The following is a 25,167-nucleotide window of genomic DNA, read 5'->3' on the forward strand; positions in this document are numbered from 1 at the left end:
TTGTATACAAATATTTGTGTATTTGTATTTATGCATTAGTTACAGTATATTACGACAAAGAAAAAAAAAGCTGGAAAGGCTTTCTGAATCCAGAAGCAATGTGTTGCTTCTTGATTTTTCCCAGTTTGTCTGACTCAGTTCCTCTGAGACAGATGGGTGATATGTGTACAGATGAATGGAAATGTGGTAATTGAAGCAGTGGTTGCCTTTTATTCAACACATTTGGCAAATGTGACAAGTTATTCCTTGCTCAACACTTTCAACTAACAGGCAATACAGAATGCTCCCAAATCTCCTAGGAAAAGTGGCAGACGGCCTGTTTTTTTAATCTAACTTCTTTTACATTCTATGTGGTGCTAAGTAAGGGATAATGCTGGGAAATGACCATGGCATAAACAGGATAATCAACGGCTAGCTGTGCATTAAACGGTTTGAATGCACTTCGCGGAGGCAACCACCCTCCGCGCGCCTCCACGTCGTGCATTCAAATCGTTTAATGCACAGCTAGCCGTTGATTATCCTGTTTATGCCATGGTCATTTCCCAGCATTCACATATTAAAGATGTTAATAATATTTGCGCTGCAATATTGACCGGAACGATAAAAATGTCAGTTATTTTCGTCTGTATTACTATTCAACTATAACTGTATGTTACTATGGTTACCAATGTTTATAGGAAGCTCATTAATATAGAACGTGATTAAACTGACCTGGAACTACCTGTGCGGTTCAACGAATTTAATCAATACCTGCCAGCCAATCAGAATCGAGTATTCAGACAGACCATGGCATAACTAGTGATAATCCAGGCAGGTTGAAGCAGAACTTCACACTTAAGTCACAGAAACAGGACACGATCAAGTGTATCTGAAGCTCAAATTGCAAATAATGCAAACAAAGACATTTATGCTTGCAGACCATTAAATAAAGATGAGAACATCTCTATCTTGCATTTAACATTTACAATTTCAGGTTTGGTTAAATACTGTATGAAATAATTTCTGTCTACCTTTTTTTTCCCCAGATGTGGATATCTGACGCCTGGACTCAATTTTCCTGTGATTAGAAGACAAGACTGAAGGACACTCTCCTTCATGTGCCATTGTCACGCAGAGCATACAGAAACAAGCAGACATATGGTCCTGCTGGGACGTGAGGAGGTCACTAAGCCAGATTAGTACTCTAGTAAAGATCACTTGTTGACCAGGCAGGAGAAGGAAGTGTACACAGGTGTAAAACAACAAAACAAAAGCTTGCACTGGCTTACGAGAGAACAACAAGTCTGTTGACTAAAATTTTAAATGGACCCTAAAGTTCAATACTTTCTCAAATTCGTCTGTTATCCAACAATTCCAAAGAAAATCTGTTCAACAGAATTCAGCTGAATCCAATAATTCTTACTCAATCATTGCATGTTTATCTTGGCTACAAGCTTAAATGCATTCTGTTCTAAAACACAACTAATATTTGAGCAGTTAGTCAGACAAAAATCTTCTCTTATGAGACTCACGCTTTTTCTGCCTTGGCCAGATTAGATCGATCAGGCCTGATTTCTCTTTGTTTTAAATGCTACAAGTACATTTAGGGAACACAACATTATAATGTACAGTATATATAAATGGATGTTCATTCTGAGATTTGTTCAAGATTACATTTGATACGATAAACAAAAACAAATTAAATCTCTACTTTCCTACAGCAATCCATTCAGTCCATATCCCCAATAAATGCTCATTATAATTCTAAAACCATGAATAATAAGAAACCATGCCCTGTTGAATCAGTGCTGAAATGTTTTAATGACACTATCAAATGTCAATGCTAGGAAAAGTTCATTTGAATTTTAAGGTCATCGAAAACACAAAACAGAAATGATGAGCAAATCTCAGGCTAATAAATAAAGATGAATGAACAAAGCAAACTAGTGAAAGAAAGAGAGGGTCTCTTTATTTGTGTGTGAATGAGACACTTGGCACTGGAGTGACAGTGGTGGTATAACTACAGACAGCTTTGTAAACACTCACTCTGCAGTCTTTCAAAGGGGTCACACACTCTCTCACACACACACGCAAACAGCTGGCATTAAGACAAAGAAGCAACTGTGCATCAGACGAAAGATTCAGTATTGAGGACTAATGTGACGTAACATTGCCGTTGTTTATCTGTGTTTGTGCAGGTCATGTGCCGCCCTCACACTAGATCACAACTACTAACACAATGTATTTCTCTTTGTTGCTCATCTCTGAATAAACTGACTTCGGTATAAATTGTTGGCAGAAAACCTTTTTCCATGATAAGGTTTTTCTCCCAACCAGCTGTGACCCCTACAAGACAAGACATCAGAGTTAAACGGTTAGTTCACCCCAAAATGAAAATTCTGTCATTAATTACTCACCCTCATGTCGTTCCAAACCCGTAAGACCTTCGTTCATCTTCGGAACACAAATTAAGATGTTTTTGATGAAATCCGAGAGCTATCTGACCCTCCATAGACAGCAACACAACCGAAATGTTCCTAGGTCCAGAAATGTAGTAAATACATCGGTAAAACTGTCCATGTGACATCAGTGGCTCAACTTCAGTTTTGCGATGCTACGAGAATACTTTTTTTTGCACAAAGAAAACAAAAATAACAATTTACTCAACTATTCTTCTCCCCCGAGTTACGTCTTCCGCCATTCTGAAGAGTACCTAAGAACGTATTTGACTTAATCAGCGTTGTTTACGTTCAGGGGGAAAGTGCGCACGTGAACGTAATCTGCGTATTAAGCGTTGTTTACGCTTAGGGGAAAGCATGCGTATGCATTGTGATACTTTCTAAAATGGCGGATGACGTAACTCGGGGGAGAAGAATGTTGTTGTTATTTTTGTTTTCTTTGCGCAAAAAAAAAAAGTATTCTCGTAGCGTCGCATAACTGAAGTTGAGCCACTGATGTCACATGGACTGTTTTACCAATTTTTACTACGTTTCTGGACCTGGGAACATTTCAGTTGCATTGCTGTCAGAGAGCTCTCCGATTTCATCAAAAACATCTTAATTTGTGTTCCGAAGATGACTGATGGTCTTACGGGTTTGGAACGACTTGAGGGTGAGTAATTAATGACAGAATTTTCATTTTGGGGTGAACTAACCCTTTAAATCTCACTGTTCCAAAATCCTGCTCCACAAAACTGTATGCTAAGGTTTTTAGGGTATTTCAGACTGAAACTGAATATTCAATGAAAAAAATCATTGAATGATGAAATGAATTTCCAGATCGGATATTCCCCTGTAAATTCGACTCCTACAAACAATTTCGTGGTACAGAGACATACCTTTAACAAATGAAACATCTCTAGTTGAGTAGCAGAGTATTAATTTCGTTCGTTTGTGTTAAATAAAAGATGAACTGACGCTGAAATGTTCTGCTGTTGTCAGTTACGGCTCGTGCACGGACGAGTGCTTCAGTCCCGTTCGTTCCATTGAAACCACAAAATAAAATGCAATAAAATGCACACAAACATGTCCCTGCCTTTGATATACAATCACTGATGAACACATTTGGTTTTAATTACTAAAAAAAAACACAGACAATGTGACATGCTTAACAATATCTTCCACAAGTTCCACCTGAGTATTATTCCACTGGCAAGTTTTCAGCGGAGCTGCGTACATCACTGTCCTGAAGAATTTGTTCTAGGCTATATCATTTTGATGTATAGATGTAACTATTGCATTAAAAACGTTTCTATATGAATTCCATGTCAATAAATTAAACTCAATGTACTATTCAAATTGATTTGTGATGTCATATGCTATTTTTTGCTTGTTTCACCAAGTGCAGTGTAAAATGCACACATCAGATACGGGTCACTTTTAAAAGAAATGCAAGCACGTCGTCCAAAAAATCGGATATAGTCACAAAATCGGAATTGGTCATCAATACTTGCTGTGTAAATGCAGCCTTAGTTTCATTGCGGAGAGTGAACCAACTCCAGCGTAAGGTTAAAACCAGCCTAACGTTTTTAATGTGAATGAATTTGCATTTAACATTATAACAATTCAATAGAAACATGGTAAGTTACTAATCATAAGGCTTACATTTCGTCAGTTATTCAAAAGGCAGCTACAGAAAACGAGCAAAGAACATTTACATTACCAAAGAACATCATCACTTACTCAGTCTAGCGATTAGAGTTTATGCACTTTAAAAACACTCTTGTTTTAATCAATGAAGCGGTCTGCATTGTATGATGAATAAATCTCTTATACTTACACTGCACGTACATCTGCACTTTGTTGTTTATGATGAGAGAATTCGCGAATCAGAATTAGTCAGCGCAGGCTGAACAAAAAAAACTCAACTGAACGCTTCTGACTGGCCATTGCATTCATAAGCTCAACATAATCGTGTGCGATTGGTTATAACGTGCAACACTGTAAAGAAATATAATGGAACAAATAAGCCCTAATATTAATTAGATGGTATTACTAGCCTAATAATAATAATAATAATAATAATAATAATAAACAATCGTCTTGCTATCAGCCACAGGCGATATCTCTGACTATCGTCGATACACGATACTACCATCTATCGGCACAACCCTAGTTGGCTCCATGACAAATTGCTTATAATGTCCCCTATATGTATTTCGCTTTGAATAAAGGCAGTTAAATGAATCAACGCAAATGTAAAAGTAGAAAAAAATGTAGGGAAGGACTTTTTCTATCTGAAGTGATAGAGGACAGATGCTGAAAAATAGACGACCTTGATGACTTCAGTTGAAATCATGAAATTACATGTAGATTAATAAATATTTTCATTGATTTATTTTAATTCTGCATTTTTTTTTTTTTTAATTCCCTGCAGTTCATGAACTCACAAGGCTTTGCAAACTCCAGTTTGGAAAACCCTACCACAGAATAACATGGAATGATGAATCGTCACATAAAAAAACAGTATCATAGCGTCAATTTTCATTTTATGTCGACTTTAAACTTCCAACATATTCTGACTGACTGATTTAGTTGTCACAGCATTTTCACTTTCTTTGTGGACAAATTACGTGCTGGAAACCCGTTTAAAACTCCAGCTAAAGCCCACCCACGCATCTGTCTCTGTCCTGGCATACAGGAATAAACATTTTAAGTGTACATGTCCATCATCCCTTTCCAAAATCTGATAAAGTATGTACGTCTCTGTCCTTTCTCTTTCTGTACGATTCACTCTTATGAGCAGCTGTGATCCAACCCTGGATGGAGTCTAAGTAAAAACATCCTTCCCTGGAAACACGTCAACCGTCTTCCTCATCCCTCTCCTGATCCAAGACACTCCCTTAAAAACTCTAACAATTCCTTTCCTCTTTTTCCGATTCTCCTGCAGTGTTCCCTCTCTGGAACCCGATCTGCTGACCGCCTGCTTTTATTTATTGAACAGGTCCAATTTCATGCCAACAATAGGGGGAGATATGCGGGGAGGTGGGTCGCTCCCTGCCTCTCTATTGCAACACACATTCAGGGCTGGAAGCTTCCATATTGTGGCACAGGTCTGCTGCTTTTTATATTACTGTTGGGTGTTTACGGCACTGGCATTGTGTGTGCCTGCAGTCAGGCACGTGAGTGTTGCATGCATTTAAATGCATTCATTTCAAAACAGCCCTAAATGAGGATCATTCTAGATGAGGTCCAACTGTCTCAGCATGGATATATTTAATAAATCCAACAATGTTTTTTTCAGTAGACTTGCAATCATTATTTGATCAAAACGAAACAAAAAGGAAGCTTGACAAGCATAACGTGACCCAAAATTATGTGATAAACAATGTGATGGGGAAATAAGACGATACCCTCCTATACTGAAGCTTGGCAGAATAACCCATTATTTTGCAACCTAAACAAAGTTCATCAATTTTTTCAGCTTGACACAAACACATACTCACATAATTATGAGACACAATGTAAGAAAACAGACTGTTTCAGGGCAAAGACATTTTCAAATCCTCAGTTCTACAATGATTCTATTCTCTGAATTAAAGTAGTAGCCCAAAAATGACATCAATTAGGACTGCTCTTTCCATACAATTACAATGAACAGGAATGAAGCTTTCAAGCATCAAAAAGGACACAAAGCACCATGAAAATATCATAAAATTGGTCCATAAGACTTCTGTACTGTACATTCTTCTGACGTCATACAAAAGCTTTGTGTATGAAACAGACTTGAATTTAAGTTTTAATTCAGGAAACCTTGACATAATCGAAGTCGCACTGTCCTATTAATTAACAATACATTTTTGTCAGATCTTGTAAACGGGTGATATGATTTACAAAACCAGTCTGAATGATTTGTTTTGAATCTGATATATTTCTCCTCGAGTTGAACACACTGACTAAGCGATATGTTTTTAGTGGCCCACTAAGGAGAAGATTATCACAACTTAAATTTCATTCTGTTTATTACACAAACATGGACAATTTTTTGATTCATTTATAGTCTATTTTTGAAATCTGAATGCTTCAGTCCCCTATATTCAATGTAACTGCATGGTAAAGAGCAACTAGCACGGTCTTCAGAATTTGAATTTGAATACTGAAGAACGTAAGTCAAATGACATGAGGGTGAAGAAATAAAGACAGAAGATTCATTTTTGTAACTACTGCCCCTTTAAAGCAGTATTCACATGTATAGGCCTACGTCACTTATACATTTTCTAACTTCTGTGTTTCTCAATGCTTCTGCTTTGCTTCTAAGTAACTTAAGACAGCAGAGCTAAAGTTTTCTCTTTCTCTAAACACTCTCGCACGGCTCTTACTTCACTTCTCAGAGCTCCCAAACTTCCTCATTCCATTGCTTTCTCGGGGTGCAATGTTTCTAGGCTGACTTCTCAAAAACGAGGATGGGAGGTGTATCTTTGGCAGGTCCAAGTGGAGTTTTATGGGGAAATCCAAGGTTCACAAGAGACCGTGCATGGGGAACTTTCCCTGTACAAACACTGTCTTGAGAAGCACAACCCAGATGGACACGGTTACTGTGGAGACCAAGAGATTTGCAAGCCTGTGTGAGAGAGGACTTTCTGAAATGTCACATTCTCCAAGACACACCTCCCCCCAAAAACACAACCTTGAGAGGCTGTTCTTTATTTACAGCTTTGCAGAAAACAATCTCCTACAGAGCATCTAATGAGGCTACTGGACTACGGCCCACCGCTGATGCTTAAAGAAGCTCAAATGATTTGCAAAGAACAATGTTTTTCCACAGAACATTCAAGAAAAACAAGACAAAACTATCAAATTATCTATGAGAATGTGAAACACCTTAAATACCACAAGGAAGCCCCTTTTTGGACAGCGATGGTTCCTGTTTACGTTTATTAAGTTCAGAGCAATTTGCTTTAGTGAAATAAGGATCTAAAAAAAGTTAACATTACTTTACATGGTGACTAGGGCCATCGTTTGACAGAAAAAACAAAAAAACTCAGAAGTATTAAAGACGTTTAGTTGGCCCTAGGTGTGTGAATCTTTGAGTGAACTGTATTTCCCAAAAGCAACTATAGTCGCAAGTTCCGTCATTACAGTTCAATGGAGCTGACGACCATAGTTAGCTAACGATGATTTTGGGAAACGCACCTCAGTTCGATTCACAGGTTTTCGATTCAATAGCGCTTTATGCAAACAGAGAACAATTCTATTTCCTGATTAAATGAGATTCATTTTGATTCACAATTCATAGGTTTCTGATCCGATTCAACTAACAATGGAAATTATTTAGATTCAATTCTACTCACGATTCATAGGTTTTTGATTGGATTCAAGAACGATTTTGCAAACTGAGAATTATTTGATTCTATTTGAAATTCTATTCAATTCCATTCGACAGGTTTTTGATTTGATTCAATAATTATTATTTCTATTTCTCAATTAGATTGGATTTAATTCAAATTTACAGGTTTTTGATTCAAAATAAATTTGATTCAACAATGGAATTTATTTTGATTCCATTTTATTCATGAGTCATACTGTAGGTTTTCGATTGGACTCAAGAAAATGATTTAGCAAATTCAGAATTATTTAATTCTATTTGCAATGAAATTCAATTAGATTTTGATTAATGATTTGACTCTTTATACATATAAAAGTATTCCATATGCCATAATAGCCTATTTTTGAGAACTGTGAGGGCACAAACATGCTGCACTGTTTCCATTAATTTGTGCATATACTGCAACTACTTCAATGTTTACTTTATTTATGTTATATTTTTAAATAACGAATGCAACATTATCTAATCATGATAGCATTTGAAACCCATTAATGCTCAAAACAAATTATTTACAATTCCAAAAAACCATAATGCATATGAATCAACAGAATTTGTAACTGGAAACTTATCATTAACACTATTTTGACTTTGTCATTTAGACAACACAAAGTCATATGTTAGCACTGACTCATTGAGAGAGGTGTGATTTAGATCCATGTGAACACAAAAGAAAATCATCCACCACGGGCCACAACTTCTCAAAAATCAAAAAGCAAGGACCAAAAAAACAATAGACATAGGCCATCCAGAAGCCACATCCATCTCAGATTCATTTTAACTGTGCTTGCCTTGTATCACCTTTGGTGTGGCGTTGCAAGTAGCATGTACCGTATCTAGCAGAGTCACATGACTTGGCTCCACATGACCTCTATCCTATACCCTAATCTGACAAGTTCAATTCTTCTTGGAGTCAAAGAGAGGAGTTCATGTGCAATACGAGCAACACAAGGTCCCAAAAACACAGCTGGTGTTCTAGACAAATGGCAGCCATCAGTTGTTGCGAGAATAGTAGTATCCACTGAATCTGAATCGTGCACACGACATAAAAACAAACTGATATCAATTACAGTATGCCGGCTGAGAGATGCAATGTAAGCTTACCATTGAGTCAAGGAGTCTCAGGGGACAATAATGCTCTCTCATACAGACAATGCCATATCTCAATTCTCTGATGATTTAAGATGTCATTTTTCCAACGTCAGTTGTGGCTGGAAAAGTATGCCAGGAATGTTCCCAACTTTCTTTTCTCTGGGCTACAGCGGAGTGGAATGAAGTCTCTACATGTTATGAACATAACCTGCACTCTACAGCGAATCTAATCAAAATGACATCTGGTAATGGAGGCAGGTCAACAGAGGCCTCTGTAAAATCACAAATACAATTTTGATAGGCAGGTGATGTTTTGCAGGACAACTGTAGTGCATCAATGCATTAGCTGCTGTCATGTTTCAGATACAAGCTACTTCTTATAATATCAACATAATAAGGCTTGAATGACAAGCATAGACAGGGAATACTACTGCTGTCTGTATTAATAATTCAAACCCTCCACATGCAACAAGGAACGCTATACGTAGTTTTTTACAAGAAGACCCAAACACTGATGGAACATTTTAAATATACTGTATTCAAATATATTGAAAGGAGCACTAACAGTAACTGCTACAAAACAGCTTATTCATACACTGATCACTTTTATTTTTCTTTATAATTTAAATTATATATATATATATATATATATATATATATATATATATATATATATATATATATAAAATTGTATATATAATATTAATTTATAATCATATATATAAACTTTTTATAAAGTTATACATACTTTTTGAATATAATAATATTTTAAATATTTTGCATTTAATTCTAGGTCCAATTAATAGCTTGCAATGCCAGAAAAATGGGTACAGTATTTAATTTCTGTGTGATATAAAAAATATGGTTATTTTGTCAACAATATTATGGCTTTGTTTGTTTTATTTTATGTTTATGTATTGTAATGATAATAATTCAATAAATTTAGCTTAATATCAGCTTGAAACCATCCTATAGTCTCAATTTATTCATTGACATTAATGCTTGTCAACACTTGTCAATACAATAGTAAATAATTGAAACATTATTTTTGTATCTGATGATGCTGGCCCATAGTGAGTGATTGGTGAGAAATTTGAAAGAAGAAAAAAAAAACATTATTGAGGCAGAATATTTAGAATAATTCAAAATAAATTAATTACATCAGTTTTGTATCCTGCTTGTCTTGTTAGTGCATATTTTTAACAACTACTGAAAGCTCTAAAGAAAAAGGCCTAAACCAGTTTCACAGGTACTAACTGTATCAGTGAGGTCTAAATGACAAACAACACAACAATGTTTGAGTACATCGGATTTCAAAACAGACAAATAAGAGCGTTCCGTTAATCTTTGGGTAAATACAGCACAGTTACACTGGCCAACACCTATACAAGTGTATTTTGTGCTGATGAATAGCAAATATAGTTTGATTTAGGTGAATGAATGGTGTCCCAAAGTCTGACACACTACTGCTCTCACAGCAAGAGAGACAAATGACTGAACAGTTGCTATTTGACAGGTGAAAAGATCACCAAACCTACATGCTGTTTCGGTTGGCTTGTGGTCCTTTAAAACCTATACTGTTACTGTTCAGTTTGATTGATATGGATATTTATGGTTTACCATAGTTGCCACAGGGCCACCACATTTGAATAAATGATTCATGCTTTCTAGCAAATGTAAGCACACTTAACCTTGCTTAAAAACACATTCTTGTCTAAGCTGGTTTGTGGGCCTCCAAGCTTGATCCAGTTTGTCTGATGTTAGCTATTTCAGCTGGTCAGGAAACTGGGTTGTTGTTAACCAGTTAAGACTCATAAAACCAGTTTACCTTCAGCCTGGTTAGGCTGTGAGACCATTATCTAAAACCAGCAAAACATCTTAAGCTGGTTTAAGTTTTTCCCTTTTTTTGTATATTTAACTCACTGAAGCATTTCACTGAATGGACTTCCTGAACTAAGACGCCCCCTTCACTGAACTACTCAAAGTTTTACGTATCACCCTCAGCTTTTTATTATTTTAAATGTCTCAATAATGACATTTAACGAATCGATTTAGCGAAGATTCGATCTGTGACTCGTTGACTGTAACAGTGTGACCTGTTGAAAGAGCAACAGAACTAATCAATCCAGAAGATTCGAATCACTAAAAAGAATCGAAATCCACAGCACTAACGTCAGCGGATAATCGTGTAGTATAAAGGAAAAAAAGAAAACAGATGTACATGTTAGTCGAAGCTGGACAAATATATGCCACAAAATTCCCTCAGCACCGCTACATATGCACAATACAGCAGTATAAGAGTTTCAAACAGAAGACAAAATGTTATAACTAAACCCCTCGCGGTTTATCTCCAGTTCAGGATGTAACCGAGGCTGCCATTAAAACCACTACAAGACTACGAGCTTCATACAGGATTAAATACAAGATTTCACTTACCTGTGTGATCACAAATGCCCTCAATGCGATTAGATTGCGTTGCTGAAAAGGCTCAACTAAAAACCGACAGTAAGAGAACTTTCGCTATCCAGTAGATGCTCGTGCTCGTTTAACTTCTGCCATTAACTTTGTATCATTCAATGTTGCTTAGAAATCAAACATCAGATGAAGGCAACAGGCGTTTCTCCCGCCTGTCATTACTTGGCTCAAGCGTTGCCGTTAATCCGATCCCGATGGTCATCTACGCCACGGCGGGATCAGCTGTCATCCCAATGGAAATGCCAGCAGGCTGATCCTCGACTCCCTCCATGCTGACATCAACATCAACACCAACACACCACCCTCTGCTGACACCAACCCCGAGCGCAGGGCTGCCTTCAACGTGCCTGAAGGAAATTCCTAATAACACGAGGTATTACGTGTCTGTTGATTTCTCAGTGTTTTAAAATGAGGGAAATAATCCAGCGAAATTACAGTCTGTACCGCTAATCTGAAACAAACGGATATCGTGATATTTTATTCCGCTGTTCTGTAGTTACACTGTCATATAAAGGCAACCTGAAGTCAAACGGTTTGTTACATCATGTTACCATAATCAATGTGATTTTTATAGATTTTAAAAATGTAGGTTGCAAAAACGTTTAAACAAAAGATTATAAGTGTTTGTTCATCTCTGGGCACTCATGATGGCATGTAGAATTTTAGAAAAAGAAAAAAACTAAAAAACACACTTTTCAAACTATTTGTCTACTAATAGTGGACATACATGCACCACATGAGAATTTTTGTCATTTTTAAGGAAGTTATTTGGTAAAAAAATAAACTTGAAAAACTTGAATAGGGCAAAATTGCTTGTTGCATTGTAAATGACTTTTGTTTGGGGGAAATTATTTTCACAAAATAAATATAGAAATGGTTTATGTATATTTTATTCTATGAATATGAAATTATGTAATTTCACACATTCATATTTTTGTGATTGACTTTTATATTTTAATATTAAATGTCTGGGGACATGGGTATGCGACAAAAGGTAAGAAGTGGAGATGAAACGTTTCATATGACCATGATATAACACAAAAAAAAAGAGTTTTAACAAAATCAGTCCTTGGAACGTAAAAGTACCCAAAGTTGAAGAAACACCATTATATTGTCTAATGCTCAGATACAGAGGCTAATACTGTCTGATTATGGTTTCAAGGCTCTCTGAGATATTCTACATTTGATGATAGTTGGTGGAAAGGACAGCTTTCTTGCTTTGTGTAGACTCATCATTGTCATTATTATTGCAACAAGGGAACATAATGTTTCAAGACACTGCCAAGTAAGGTTATTTTTGCCGTGTCTGCATTAACCATGACTTCCTTATATATAGAAACAATGAAAGGAAGCTGCCTGTGAGGCCCTTGTTTGTAAGGTAGTGCAGAATGGTTACGTCAGATTTTAACCTCTGATTAACACACACATCATTCTGTGCACAATCCAGTCATCACCAATACCTGTCACTTGACTCGGATTCCCTTTAAATTCGGTTAAAAAACTCAAGCCAAGTGGGCATCCTCTAGACTAGAGTGAGGGCAGATAATAACAGTTGCTGTGTGGGTTTCATTGTCGCATTCAGCTCTGTGTTGTAAGCCGCTCTGACACAACATGCCCACGGCATCTATGAGAAAATGCCAGATCTGTCATATCCTGGAGGCATGAAAAGCGTCTGTTGTCCTCTCCTACTGTGACATTTTCATTGAGAAAGATCATGTGAGCTTGAGCTTTTTGTTGCCATTCATTCTTGTTGATGTATTCATGAACTTTGTGTCACTGAAGCATTCTCATTCACAATGAAATCCTGTCACTTCATTTTGCAACTGTTTGGACTGTTTGTTCATGGACTGTAAATGACAGATTGTTGATCTTCTGATTGGAAGAGACTACTAATAGGGGGAATGAATCATCATTTTTTCTTGGCACACTTTTTACACAAAATTTCCTTCATTTTCAGTCTCATTGACGGCGCAGCTCTCCAAACATCATTATTCTTGGTTATGAGAGATTAAGTATTGCTCACATTTTCCAGCTGCAGAGACTTCTAATCCTCGTGCGCAACATTCCTGTAGTACATTTTCCTTTTTCCTGTTATTCAGAGGGCACTGTTATTCTGTTTGTGTTGATAACCAGGAAGAACACAGGAAAATATTAGCACTGTTTACTTTACATACATATTTTCATCTAAAGCAAATGTATTTTTGATGGATCATTTTATTGAAATATTCACTGCTGAATTAAAAACACGGAATAATCAGTTGTACATATTCAGTCTGTCTGTCTTGATGTTCTTGAACTGAATGTTCTTGCACTATTCAAGAAGATCATACTGAAAACTAAAAAGTAAATTTTATGGTATTAATATACTAAATTATAGTTTTTTAAGCTGCATGTTTTAAAAGAAATTGTTTGGCGAGTGCAGTGTCTTTATGTTGATGTTTTTCCTGTTGAAACTGGAAATTGGAGTAGGAAATATCAAAGGGAATTTTAGCTCCACATCTTTTGTTACTATGTTTTCTGGTATATTCAACACTTTTAAGTGGAGTAATAGCATTGGCCTGACCGTACCGCTACAGCACTGACCCCTAGTGTTCCTGTAGCTTCAGTAAACATCAGTATGCTTACAGTTGAGGATTTATTAATAATGAGATTATTTCTTAAATATCCATTGAATACAGTATATTAATTGGAAAACACAAATAATAGCTGATTTAAAAACACTTTACAAGCTTCTCAACAAGAGCTTGCATAATCGAGAGGAATGTAGACTTGCAGCTTGACGTTTTTTGAGAAATCACGTCAAGATTCCAGTGCATTGAGAAAATTATTTCCAGATAGCAAAATATTGCGCTAGGGGGAAAAATAAGGAATTACAATATATCTGGGCAACTAGAAGCAAAAATGAAGAATTGAATTATGGTGTCTGTCTATGTACTATGAAGGCATGTCTGCATGCATCCATCTATCTATCTATCTATCTATAAGTATATTCTTACATATTATTCATAGGATAGTTGCCCAGCCTATGAATGAGTTTGCCATTCAGCACTTTGCGTGGTTGTAGAAAAAGCATAGTGTCTTTTATGTGATTTTTACACAGGGATGTACAGGTGCATCTCAATAAATTAGAATGTCGTGGAAAAGTTCATTTATTTCAGTAATTCAACTCAAATTGTGAAACTCGTGTATTAAATAAATTCTCTGCACACAGACTGAAGTAATTTAAGTCTTTGGTTCCTTTAATTGTGATGATTTTGGCTCACATTTAACAAAAACCCACCAATTCACTATCTCAACAAATTAGAATATGGTGACATGCCAATCAGCTAATAAACTCAAAACACCTGCAAAGGTTTCCTGAGCCTTCAAAATGGTCTTTCAGTTTGGTTCACTAGGCTACACAATCATGGGGAAGACTGCTGATCTGACAGTTGGCCAGAAGACAATCATTGACACCCTTCAGAAGGAGGGAAAGCCACAAACATTCATTGTCAAAGAAGCTGGCTGTTCACAGAGTGCTGTATCCAAGCATGTTAACAGAAAGTTGAGTGGAAGGAAAAAGTGTGGAAGAAGAAATTTGGCTACAGTTGTCGTATTCCTCTCGTTAAGCCACTCCTGAACCATAGACAACGTCAGAGCCGTCTTACCTGGGCTCAGGAGAAGAAGAACTGGACTGTTGCCCCGTGGTCCAAAGTCAAGTTTTGTATTTCATTTGGAAACAAAGGTCCTAGAGTCTGGAGGAAGGGTGGAGAAGCTCATAGCCCAAGTTACTTGAAGTCCAGTGTTAAGTTTCCACAGTCTGTGATGATTTGGGGTGCAATGTCATCTGCTGGTGTTGGTCCATTGTGTTTTTTCACTGCACCCGTTTACCAAGAAATTTTGGAGCACTTCATGCTTCCTTCTGCTGATCAGCTTTGTAAAGATGCTGATTTCATTTTCCAGCAGGATTTGGCACCTGCCCACACTTCCATACCACCTCAGCAGTGCCACAAACTGATCACCTCCATGTCACGCCGAATTGAGGCAGTAATTAAAGCAAAAGGAGCCCCTACCAAGTATACAGTAAATGAACATGCTTTCCAGAAGGCCAACAATTCACTAAAAATGTTTTTTTTTATTGGTCTTATGAAGTATTCTAATTTGTTGAAATAGTGAATTGGTGGGTTTTTGTTAAATGTGAGCCAAAATCATCACAATTAAAAGAAGCAAAGACTTAAACTACTTCAGTCTGTGTGCACTGAATTTATTTAATACACGAGTTTCACAATTTGAGTTGAATTACTGAAATAAATGAACTTTTCCACGACATTCTAATTTGAGATGCACCTGTACTCAAGTTAGCAGATGACTATCTGTACAACCTTATATATTGCTGTTCTAATTTAAACAAAGAACTTCACCTGAACTGCTTAATAGTATTCACTTCAAATTAGAGTTTAGGAAGTAAATGGATCATTTCAGTAAATCTGTACTTTGCATGCAAATGGTGAACTAAAATATGCCTCGTTTAATGAAACATCACATATTCACATTTAAAGATCATATGAAGAAAATGTATATGCATGTGATATTTTTTTAATCACAGTAAGTGCGTATTCAGTAGCTTAATGAAAATTTAAATACATTTTTATAAATATTCACACATGCTCATTACATTAAACATGTTCATATTCCTAAAAACAAACTGTCGAAAGAGTAGATAAAAAGACCAACCTTATTTTAAATGATAAAATGTTTATTTTATTATTATTATCCACATGAGATAATTAATCTTATACTGATCGATCTCTTACCATATTCAGACATAATTTCCAGTAACAGTCCATCTAAATGTCTCCATTAATCTATGATTAATTTCTCATAGAAAGAGAAATATCTTTTGTTTACAGTACATTACCTACTTTCCCCCCGATTCCTTTATACTCCAAGCCATTATAAGACATATATATTTAAGCTCCACAAGAACTTGAGAGCAATATATGGATTTCACAATGAAAACACACTTTTATGCATTTATACAAACAACAGAGAATCTACATGACATAGTAAGTGAGGTTCATCACAGTGAGAGTCCATGTTTCCCTTTGTTGTTCTTCAGTTTAAAAAGCAACGACTTGTTTTGTCTATGTAGTTCTTGCTCTTTATCTTGGGCCAAGGTTGGTCGGAGGAATTTTAGCCGTTGATGAACCTTTCTTGTTGGGATAAGCTTTAATGTTCAAGTTTGTCCCTTTTGGTTGAACTTTCAAATAGAAATCCAACTGGAAAGAAGAACAAAACATGTTAGTTTATTATTGAAAAAAGTCAGTAATGAATAGTGTATTTGTGATGTTGCTTATCACCTGTACAGCTTCAGCCGGTCCCACTGTTACTGTTTTGGTAAAAGGTTGGTAACCTAGTGCAGAAGCTGTCACTGTGTAGGTACCCGGCAAGAGCAGACGGAAATAGTCTCCATCCGTTCCTGAAACAGCATCAGATACATTAAATTAAGCATTAAAGCTTTCTACAAAATCAGCTTTTAAATGTAGAACAACTCTCACCACTGGTGGTATCATGGTTTATGCCTGCCACAGAGACCACAGCATTGCTAACTGGATTGTTGTTCTCATCATAGACCATGCCTTTAATCCCATGGTGCACCTGGAGGACAGGAGACAGTCCAGATATATGTCAATTAAGCTTTCGGTTGCAGTCAGGCACTGCACTCAAAGTGGTAAACCGATTCCATCCATTACTTTAAATGTGCTGCCGAGCAGTGTAGTGTTACTTGAACTCACAACAAGACCCCTGAAGCACTATATCAATTTCACATTATAAGTATCTAGGGACAGGTTCATTACCTGTTAGTGCCATGGAAAACCAATTTGTCCTTCTTACCTGTATTTGCTAGAATACTGGCCTCCTTTTTCTTGTTTGCTTTCGAACCCAAAGCTCTTTCTCAATTTGCTAAATGTTTTGAATGCAGAAATGGAGTTTGAACTTCTACTTGTTTCATTACAAGCAGACAGAGCTGAGACTAAAGCAGTGAAACAGTCAAATGTGAGACGAGAAGTTCCTCTTACCTGCTCCATGTAGGACACCAGAGCCTCTCTGTTGGCCAGCCACTCACTGGCGAGAGCCGTCGCTGGAGGAAACTTGTCACAGCTGAGTTCCAGAGTAATCTCAAAGCAGTTTGTGTAGAGGTAGTTGAAGTCCTGCATCCCTTCAGAGACATTGAGCGATAATTCTTCTTAAATCACACATTAAATATATATTACACACTTCAGTGTTGGCCGGGGTCAGAAATTAACTAGTGTTGGAGTCAAAAAATGCCACAAAAAATGGGAAAGATGCCCCACATATCTAAAGTATTCACTGTTTTTTTAAGTCAAACATTTCGGAATATTTGTATTGCGCTCCTAAATTAATATTTTCAAGAAACACGATCACTCATACACAAAAAAACACCATGTGTGTACACAAAACATGAACACGAATACTGTTAACATGCTCATGCTTTACCATTTTCTGCAGTTTTTTTTGTCTTATGCAAAAGTTTTGTAATATGACCTCATAAATGTAAAACACTACCCTCTACAAAATCATTTTAAAATCAATTTGAATTTTGCCCCAAGAAGATATTACTTTCTGACTGGCACACTTACTATTGAAATAGCTCTAAACTAGAAAACACTTTAGTTTCTTTTAAGATAAAAGTGCTTGTAATTCCCAAATTTCAGCTAAATTACAAGGCTTCTAGATGAGACAAAACCACATGCCTTGTTGAAGTAACTGAACGAGAGCTGTGGTATGTAAAATATAACCCACCCTTAGATAGAGAGTACCAGCTGGCTCCATTTGTGATTCCTTCATCAAAGTAATCGCCGCAGTTCCAGCCCTTATGCATCCAGCTATGGGCATAGGAGTAAGTCTTTGCCAACTAAACACACATAGTGCATAAACACAAAAATCTGTAAATATTCAGCAGAGAATTTGGGAAAAAACAACAGCCAAGTCTTTATTAGATGATTTCTGTGAAATTACTGTGCTGGGGGAAACCCCCCCCCATAAACACACCATTAGTTAAGTCTGTGTTGCCTCAGTTGATAGTGCCACAGAATCACAGCGATTACAATTTTTCAGGAAAATAAACTCATAAATGGCCTGCATTTGCTAATTGTTTCTGGACATTACACTTTTTAGAAAGTAGAAAATTATACGCTTAACATTTAAATAAAAAACCAACATACCTTTCTGAATATTTTATCATCGGGGGTAGCCGAGTATGATGTTTTGCCTCTTATCCGGGGTTCGCGAGACTTATCAAAGGGGTAGTTAGCGACTACAGCACCACCGTGGAGGTTAGCCGACAGAATAAAGTTGTAATTCTGCATCCATTTTATCACCGCTAAAGTCTCCGGCTCAACCTGCAAGAACCAGGAATAGAGAAAAAAACTTTCCGATTAGAAAACTTGCATGCTGTGTACATTATTTCAGGCTTTGTTTTAAGTTTTTGTAGCATGACACTCCGACAGTGTTCTGGAATATTCCCTTAGCTCTGTTATCTGAGAAATCTGACATGTGGTAATGTATCCCACAAGAGGCGAAGGGATAATAAACCTCCACCTGGCCCTGATGTATCAAGTAATATCAGTCTGGCCTGCTCCTTGGAGATGGCTGCTGGGTATTGATCCCGTTTTTTGCTCTGTTTTGAGGAGACGTTGTATTTATTATGCATGGATCTGTATATATAAACATCCAAGGGTCCCTTTGGCCTCAGTTGTCATTGAAGAGTCGGGTTTCGTGCTGTGAACTCATACAGATGTTTTTCTCCCTGCTTAGCTCTGTGTAGTGCAAAGCCCACGCTCGGGTCAGAGGGTCACGAGCGGGGTTTGATGTGAGTGTGACAGCTCTTGACTCACAGAGAAATGATTGGAACGTGTCATACTCCTCCAACTGCAGTTCTTCTGCTGTAGTCCTGAGGGATGTCTGGCTGCCAGTGAACATACTTACTTCTCCAAAGCTGGAGTTCTCATTTTAGACTGAGGAAAATAAAGAGTTGTTCCTGGAAAGAGCTGTTTAAATGGTTTGTATTATTCTGATGGGCTCCGAAAGTCTGGCAATTCTTTCATTTTATTACATAAAGTCAAATTCTGTACTATATTTCAAACAAACATATTTTTGAACCAATTTGTACTAAAGGTCAAATGTTTCTGCTTCCACTGAACCACAAGATTTTCTTTGTAACATTCTTAAGTCCTGATGGATAGCATGGATCCTCACAGATTAGATTGACTTTATATTACTCAGCAATTTGTGAAAGGCTAACCAAAATATTCAGAGCTCATGAAGACTAACAGCAGTACAGGCTAAAAAAAGCCATTTAGACAGGCCAAAGCTCTCTATTTTGTGAAAGGTGGGATTGTTGGCGGTTGATAGATAGCAGAATGAGAGCTGGGTGGGTTACTGACAGACTAATGGAGAGCTTCATTTTAGCTGTCCAACTGTAAAAACAAAAACGTTTTTCTTTGCAATCCTGTATTTTACTTCAGATTGGAACAGTGATTTATCTGAGTGTATGTATATTGTTATGGCAATAAAAAAAGTCACCCCATGAAAACATATACAGAAAGTTCCTGTAGCTCCACTGGTAGAACGTGATGTTAGCAACACCAATGTCATGGGCAGAACGACACACATATAATTGAATCTGGGATTCATTCCCAGTCTTTCACAAAGTTCTTCACATTACTCATTACATGTTTATTTAATTATTAAATATTTTGGATAATTTTTTTATACTTTTTTCTTAGTGTCATTCCACAGATTTTTTTCCCCCTAAAATCAGTCTGATAATATGTTTGATTTCCCAAGGAAATAATTAAACAATTAAATCAATTCCGCTTCCTCTTAAAGGTTTTAGCTCCAATAATGATTCTCTTTTTTTTTTTTTTTGCCTATATTTTGAATAAACAGTATAGAAATAGACAGAATTAATATTTATTAAAAATGCAATTGTTTCAAAAGAACCTTTCATTCATTTTTGGAATCAGACTAAACTGTCCGTGTTTTGTGTTTTTGATTCCTTAAAAAAAACTGGCTTATAAAAGTCATGCGACTCAGGAATCAGACTACACTGGTTGTGCTATATGTTTCTTTACTCACTAAAAAGAATTAATTTGGTTTTTGTATTACGTTGAAAACAGCTGTGCTGCTATTTTTGTAAAAAAAAGAAAACAAAAAATTCAGGATTCTTTGATCAATAGAACAGCATTTATTTGAAATAGAAAACTTTTGTTACATTATCTGCCATTTTTTCATCAATTTAACATCCTTGCTGAATAAAAGTATTAATTTCTATATTTAGAGTTTTATAAAGTATTATTTAGTATCTATTTTAAAAAAAATTTGCACTGACCCCAACCTTTTGGCCAGTAGTGTACATAAATGGTTCGGACATGACCTTTAACCGTAACCCTTGCGAAGTGTATCTTAAATTGTCTAAACATCTTTCCGCACTTTCAAATCGCTACACAAGCTCCATGACTAATTGTTTTGACTGGTCTCTCCCACTCATCTCATTCTGAACAGACAGCAGTAGCAGTGTATGTGACGCTGATTGATGCCCACCTGTAGTTCCCAGTTGTCAGGCAATGGCAGGTGATGGTTTTGGCCATTGTGCTTCTCATAGTAATACATAAGAGCATTCAGGTCTGGGAAGTTGCGGTTCAGATCCACCTCCTTTGCATTTCCACGTCCCACTAAGTAGCCGTTGAACTCTGGACCCTGTAAATCAGAGAAAAGAGCAAATCATTTCCTATCCTTTAAGGAACCTTTGGGGAGGTATATCACCTTTTAACATTCTCACAATGTCAGGTGTGAAACTTATCCCTCAAGTGGTTTTATTGTGCTTGTGTGTATTGCGTAAGCGAGCCAGACAATGTTAAAAAAAATTCTGTCTGATGCTGAGGTGGTTTTTCTCTACTAGTTCATGTCTGGTCCAGTGAGACGCTTTGATAACCGGGTGTGTGTGGCCACATTCAAGCACCATTTACTGCTGGACATATAATTAGTCTCTAAGATCAAGAAAGAGTCTGTATTACTGTAATTTTGCATTCTAGATGTGTGAATATTGTACAGTAGGTGTATGGATGCTTTGTTCAAGAAAAAAATATGGTGTGTATTTTTGTGTGCATTGTTTTATATTTGGATGTTATTTTTGTGAGTTCTTCTGGTGTAATTAGTCTCAGAAGAAAGTCAGCAATGCACTCTGGGATATGGCTGATTCCTTCATAACAAACTGGGGGCCTCCAGAGACTTACAACACTCCCACGCCACAGCTGCCATACTGAATAAATGAGTGTATACATATGCATGGTCGCGTTCACACCATGAGCTGTTGGGTCATGCATTTGGAAATGTGCTGTTTTAGTACACTTGTTTTATAATGTAAATTAGCTACTAAGGGCTGTATACCTGCCTGGCTGCAACCTCATATCCATCCGGGTTCATCGAAGGAAGGATGTGGATTCGTGTGTCATGGATGAGGTGCGTGATTCGCTCGTTTCCTGCCCGATATTCCTCGCACAGGAACTGGGCTAAGTAGATGAGCAGCTCCCTGCCGAGCACCTCGTTTCCATGCATGTTCCCTACATACTTGAACTCGGGCTCCACTGAAAAACACAGGTCAGGTGACCACCAGTCAGGAAGTCATGAGGTCATAGGGTCACATCCGTGAATAGCATGCAAGCAAACAAGTTCTACGCATGCATATGAAGCAGTTCAGAAGCAACAACCGCATAAATTGAGAGCCAATATGCACATGAAGCTCTAAAGGGTTGCCTACTAAAGATTTAAAGAGATTTTGTTATAATTTTTCAGTTTTGTTCCAAACCTGTATAACTTCCTTTTGTGGAATGCAACACGAGAAATGTACTTTTTTTAATACAATGAAAGCAAATGGAGATATGGTCTCCAGAAAGCACCATAGAATTAGTTCATACAACTTAAACATTACATTATTTTGTCTTTTTAAGACATATGTGACCCTGGGACCACAAAACCAATCTTAAGTGTCAATTTTTTGAAATTGAGATTTATACATCACCTGAAAGCTTTGTTTGTTATGATAGGACAACATTTGGCCGAGATACAACCATTTAAAAATCTGGAATCTGAGGGTGCAAAAAAATCGAAATATTGAGAAAATTGCCTTTAAAGTTCTTAGCAATGCATATTACTAATAAAAAATGAAGTTTTGATACATTTACGGTAAGAAATTTACAAAATATCTTCATGGAACATGATCTTTACTTAATATCCAAATGATTTTTGGCATAAAATAAAAATGGATAATTTTGACCCATACAATGTATTTTTGGCTATTGCTACAAATATACCCCAGAGACTTAAGACTGGTTTTGTAGTCCAGGGTCACATATATGACTTTTATATGAGGAACAGACCTATTTGATTCACAGAAAATTATGGAATGACATGAATATTGACAGAATCATTCTACAATGTGCATGCGTTTGAGTAAGACGACACCATAAATGCTAGTATCAAATATGAATGAATTCAAATTCATAATTTTCCTCCTACAAAAGCTTTCTGAGTGTTTAACAGCGCAGCAGGCCACTCTCATCGAAATTCCTGTCTCACAGCCAGTTGTCAGCTCATTATTCACAATTATCTCTTCTAACAAGTACCAGCAGATTTCCGTTTGTTCTTTTTTGATGCGGAAGTGAGTGACGGCGAGATCGCAAATCTAATTAGCCACTGTGTGCAGGCAGACTCATCACGGTCTTCCCATTAATCATCAAATAATTAAATTAACAGTGATGTGTCTCTGCTCAAAGAGTCACTAAACAAGTGACCTCGACATTAACACATAAGCACAAATATTGTTCAGGAATCTAAAGGGTCAGGTCACAACGACTTTGCCCACTCTGCTGTACCGGTTCCTGTTTTTGTACTCCATGAGGAACATGTATACATCCTGCAATTCTCTCAGAGGTTTTACCTTTGTACTCATATTGCCAAGAGAAGCAGATCTTTACATCTGATGGCAAAGATTCATTTGCTTTCGTAAGCTGATTTATTAATTCCTTTTGTTGATGGATCTTAACTACCTCCAGTAGCTGAGAGCGGAATGTGTTTTGAATTTGAGTGAACAAAGGAACAAGGTCTACAGGCAAGAACAAAAAGGAAAATTTTGCAGAAGTTGCTTTTTCATATCTCGTAAGATATATTGGAGTTCTGAGAAATCTATCAGATGATTTTCCTAAAATTTTGTGAAAAAGCTCTCAAAAAACTCTCTTTGAGAGTTTGAAGGGAAATGTTTAAGTTTATGTAAAGACTTTTGATTCCAAACTTTGGTCAATCTGAGAACAGTTTGAGAGATTGTTCTCCTCTGGAACTCTAGAAGAGACACATGCAAGATTAATGAGGGCTTGTTCTCAATAGAATCATCTGAGAAGCAGAAGTGTCCATTTGCTCTCCGTTTCTAGAAGAAACAATTGAGCTATTAAAGAGTCTATCCTGTGGGAATGTTCTTGTTTTAGATCAGTGATAAGACTGATGTTTGCTCCTGCCTGCAACAGTTACATATAACACTCAACACATCTCCAGGCACGTACAGCCCCCTTAAACCCATTACTGTCCATTCCTGGATGCAATTTACCGTATGTGAGTGTTTGAGGAGCAGCAAGATAAATCAAGTTGACGGTCAACATTGGCTGGCCAGAAAACCCAGTGAATAACCAGCCAAAGCTTTATATCAACAATTCTGTTAAGTACTCTTCTCAGAAAACAGCACAAATTATGCAATCAAACTCAAATTATTACTTCACCAATCAGCTCTGGCAACCCTACAGCTTCAATAGGAACATGCTAGAGTTTGCTTGAGCTACATGGGTGAGGAATTTAATGCCTTGGTACAAGACTAAAGAAAAGACTTACATGCTTCATGGATGCCAGGATGATCACTGAACTCCAGGACATATAGGTGCCGTCCCTCTATGCTCCGACCGATGCTGTAGATGCGAGTGATGTAGGGGCATTCGCTTTGGACAGCAAAAAGAGCCCTCACCATCTCCTCATAACCATGGTGCTGGAAGTCAGACGCCCTGGTCAGCGAAGCCTCGAGCCCCAGAAGCAGCGCCCCAATCCAGATCAGAGAGCTGCCTGACAGCATGGTCTCAGACTGCTCCGCAAACAGAGCGCCACTTCTTTTCCCTCACTCTCTTTCTCGATCCTGCTCTCCCCGTTTGCCTCCTCCCTCTGGACCTCCTCTCACTCTCGCTTAGAAGAGCAAGTAAGGACGGCCCCTCCTTTCTCTCTCTCTCTCCCCTGATTCCCTCACTCGTACCATTTGTGTGTGTTTACTCAATTGGCATTGTTGGAGAAGTGAGAGTTTGACATCGCATATGACACCTCAACTTTGGCTTTACGCTCATTGCACACTAAACCTCCCCCTCTTGTGTTTTTCTGACAGTACTAGTTGAGCATTTCATTCCTGACCTGTGGTTTGTCTCTGACTAGCTTTTAAAATCATGATTACTGGTGATTTAACTAAAGGGGAATAAAAGCAAACAGGAAAGGGGCGAAATGGAGGCTTTATTTGGGGGAAAGGGATGTGATTAGCATTTATTCACCCACTTTCACTCCAACACTAGCTCATTCATTAACTCAAAGTAAACACACTCGGAGCCCGAGAGGTTAGAGCTTCTACAGGGCATTCTGGGAAAACGGACCATGGGGGACCAAAGGTTTCAGACGGGGCCTCTGAGGCCCTCTCCCCCAGTCACCTCTACTATAAAC

General features: G+C 37.3%; 2 protein-coding genes across 3 annotated transcripts in view; both read right to left on the bottom strand.

The window, feature by feature from the left end:
• The window catches only part of dnmbp (dynamin binding protein), a 48,387-nt gene extending 36,657 nt beyond the window's left edge, over positions 1-11,730 (bottom strand). The window contains exon 1 of one of the 2 annotated variants that reach the window (XM_058792786.1): positions 11,329-11,730. The gene's annotated coding sequence lies outside the window, so the exon portion shown is untranslated. The remainder of the gene's footprint in view (positions 1-11,328) is intronic. The other variant, XM_058792785.1, reaches the window with a different exon arrangement.
• A 3,864-nt stretch (positions 11,731-15,594) lies between these two features.
• On the bottom strand, positions 15,595-24,686 carry cpn1 (carboxypeptidase N, polypeptide 1). Its single transcript, XM_058792791.1, has 9 exons — positions 24,307-24,686; positions 21,820-22,016; positions 20,974-21,129; positions 18,594-18,770; positions 18,172-18,283; positions 17,427-17,566; positions 16,905-17,004; positions 16,707-16,825; positions 15,595-16,625 (listed from the first exon to the last, which is right to left on the bottom strand). Exons 1-9 carry the CDS (start codon positions 24,539-24,541, stop codon positions 16,509-16,511), a joined length of 1,353 nt encoding a protein of 450 aa, XP_058648774.1. The 5' UTR covers positions 24,542-24,686; the 3' UTR covers positions 15,595-16,508.
• Positions 24,687-25,167: the final 481 nt, after the last annotated feature.

Source organism: Onychostoma macrolepis, chromosome 12 (assembly GCF_012432095.1).
Source record: "Onychostoma macrolepis isolate SWU-2019 chromosome 12, ASM1243209v1, whole genome shotgun sequence".
Lineage (NCBI taxonomy): Eukaryota > Metazoa > Chordata > Actinopteri > Cypriniformes > Cyprinidae > Onychostoma > Onychostoma macrolepis.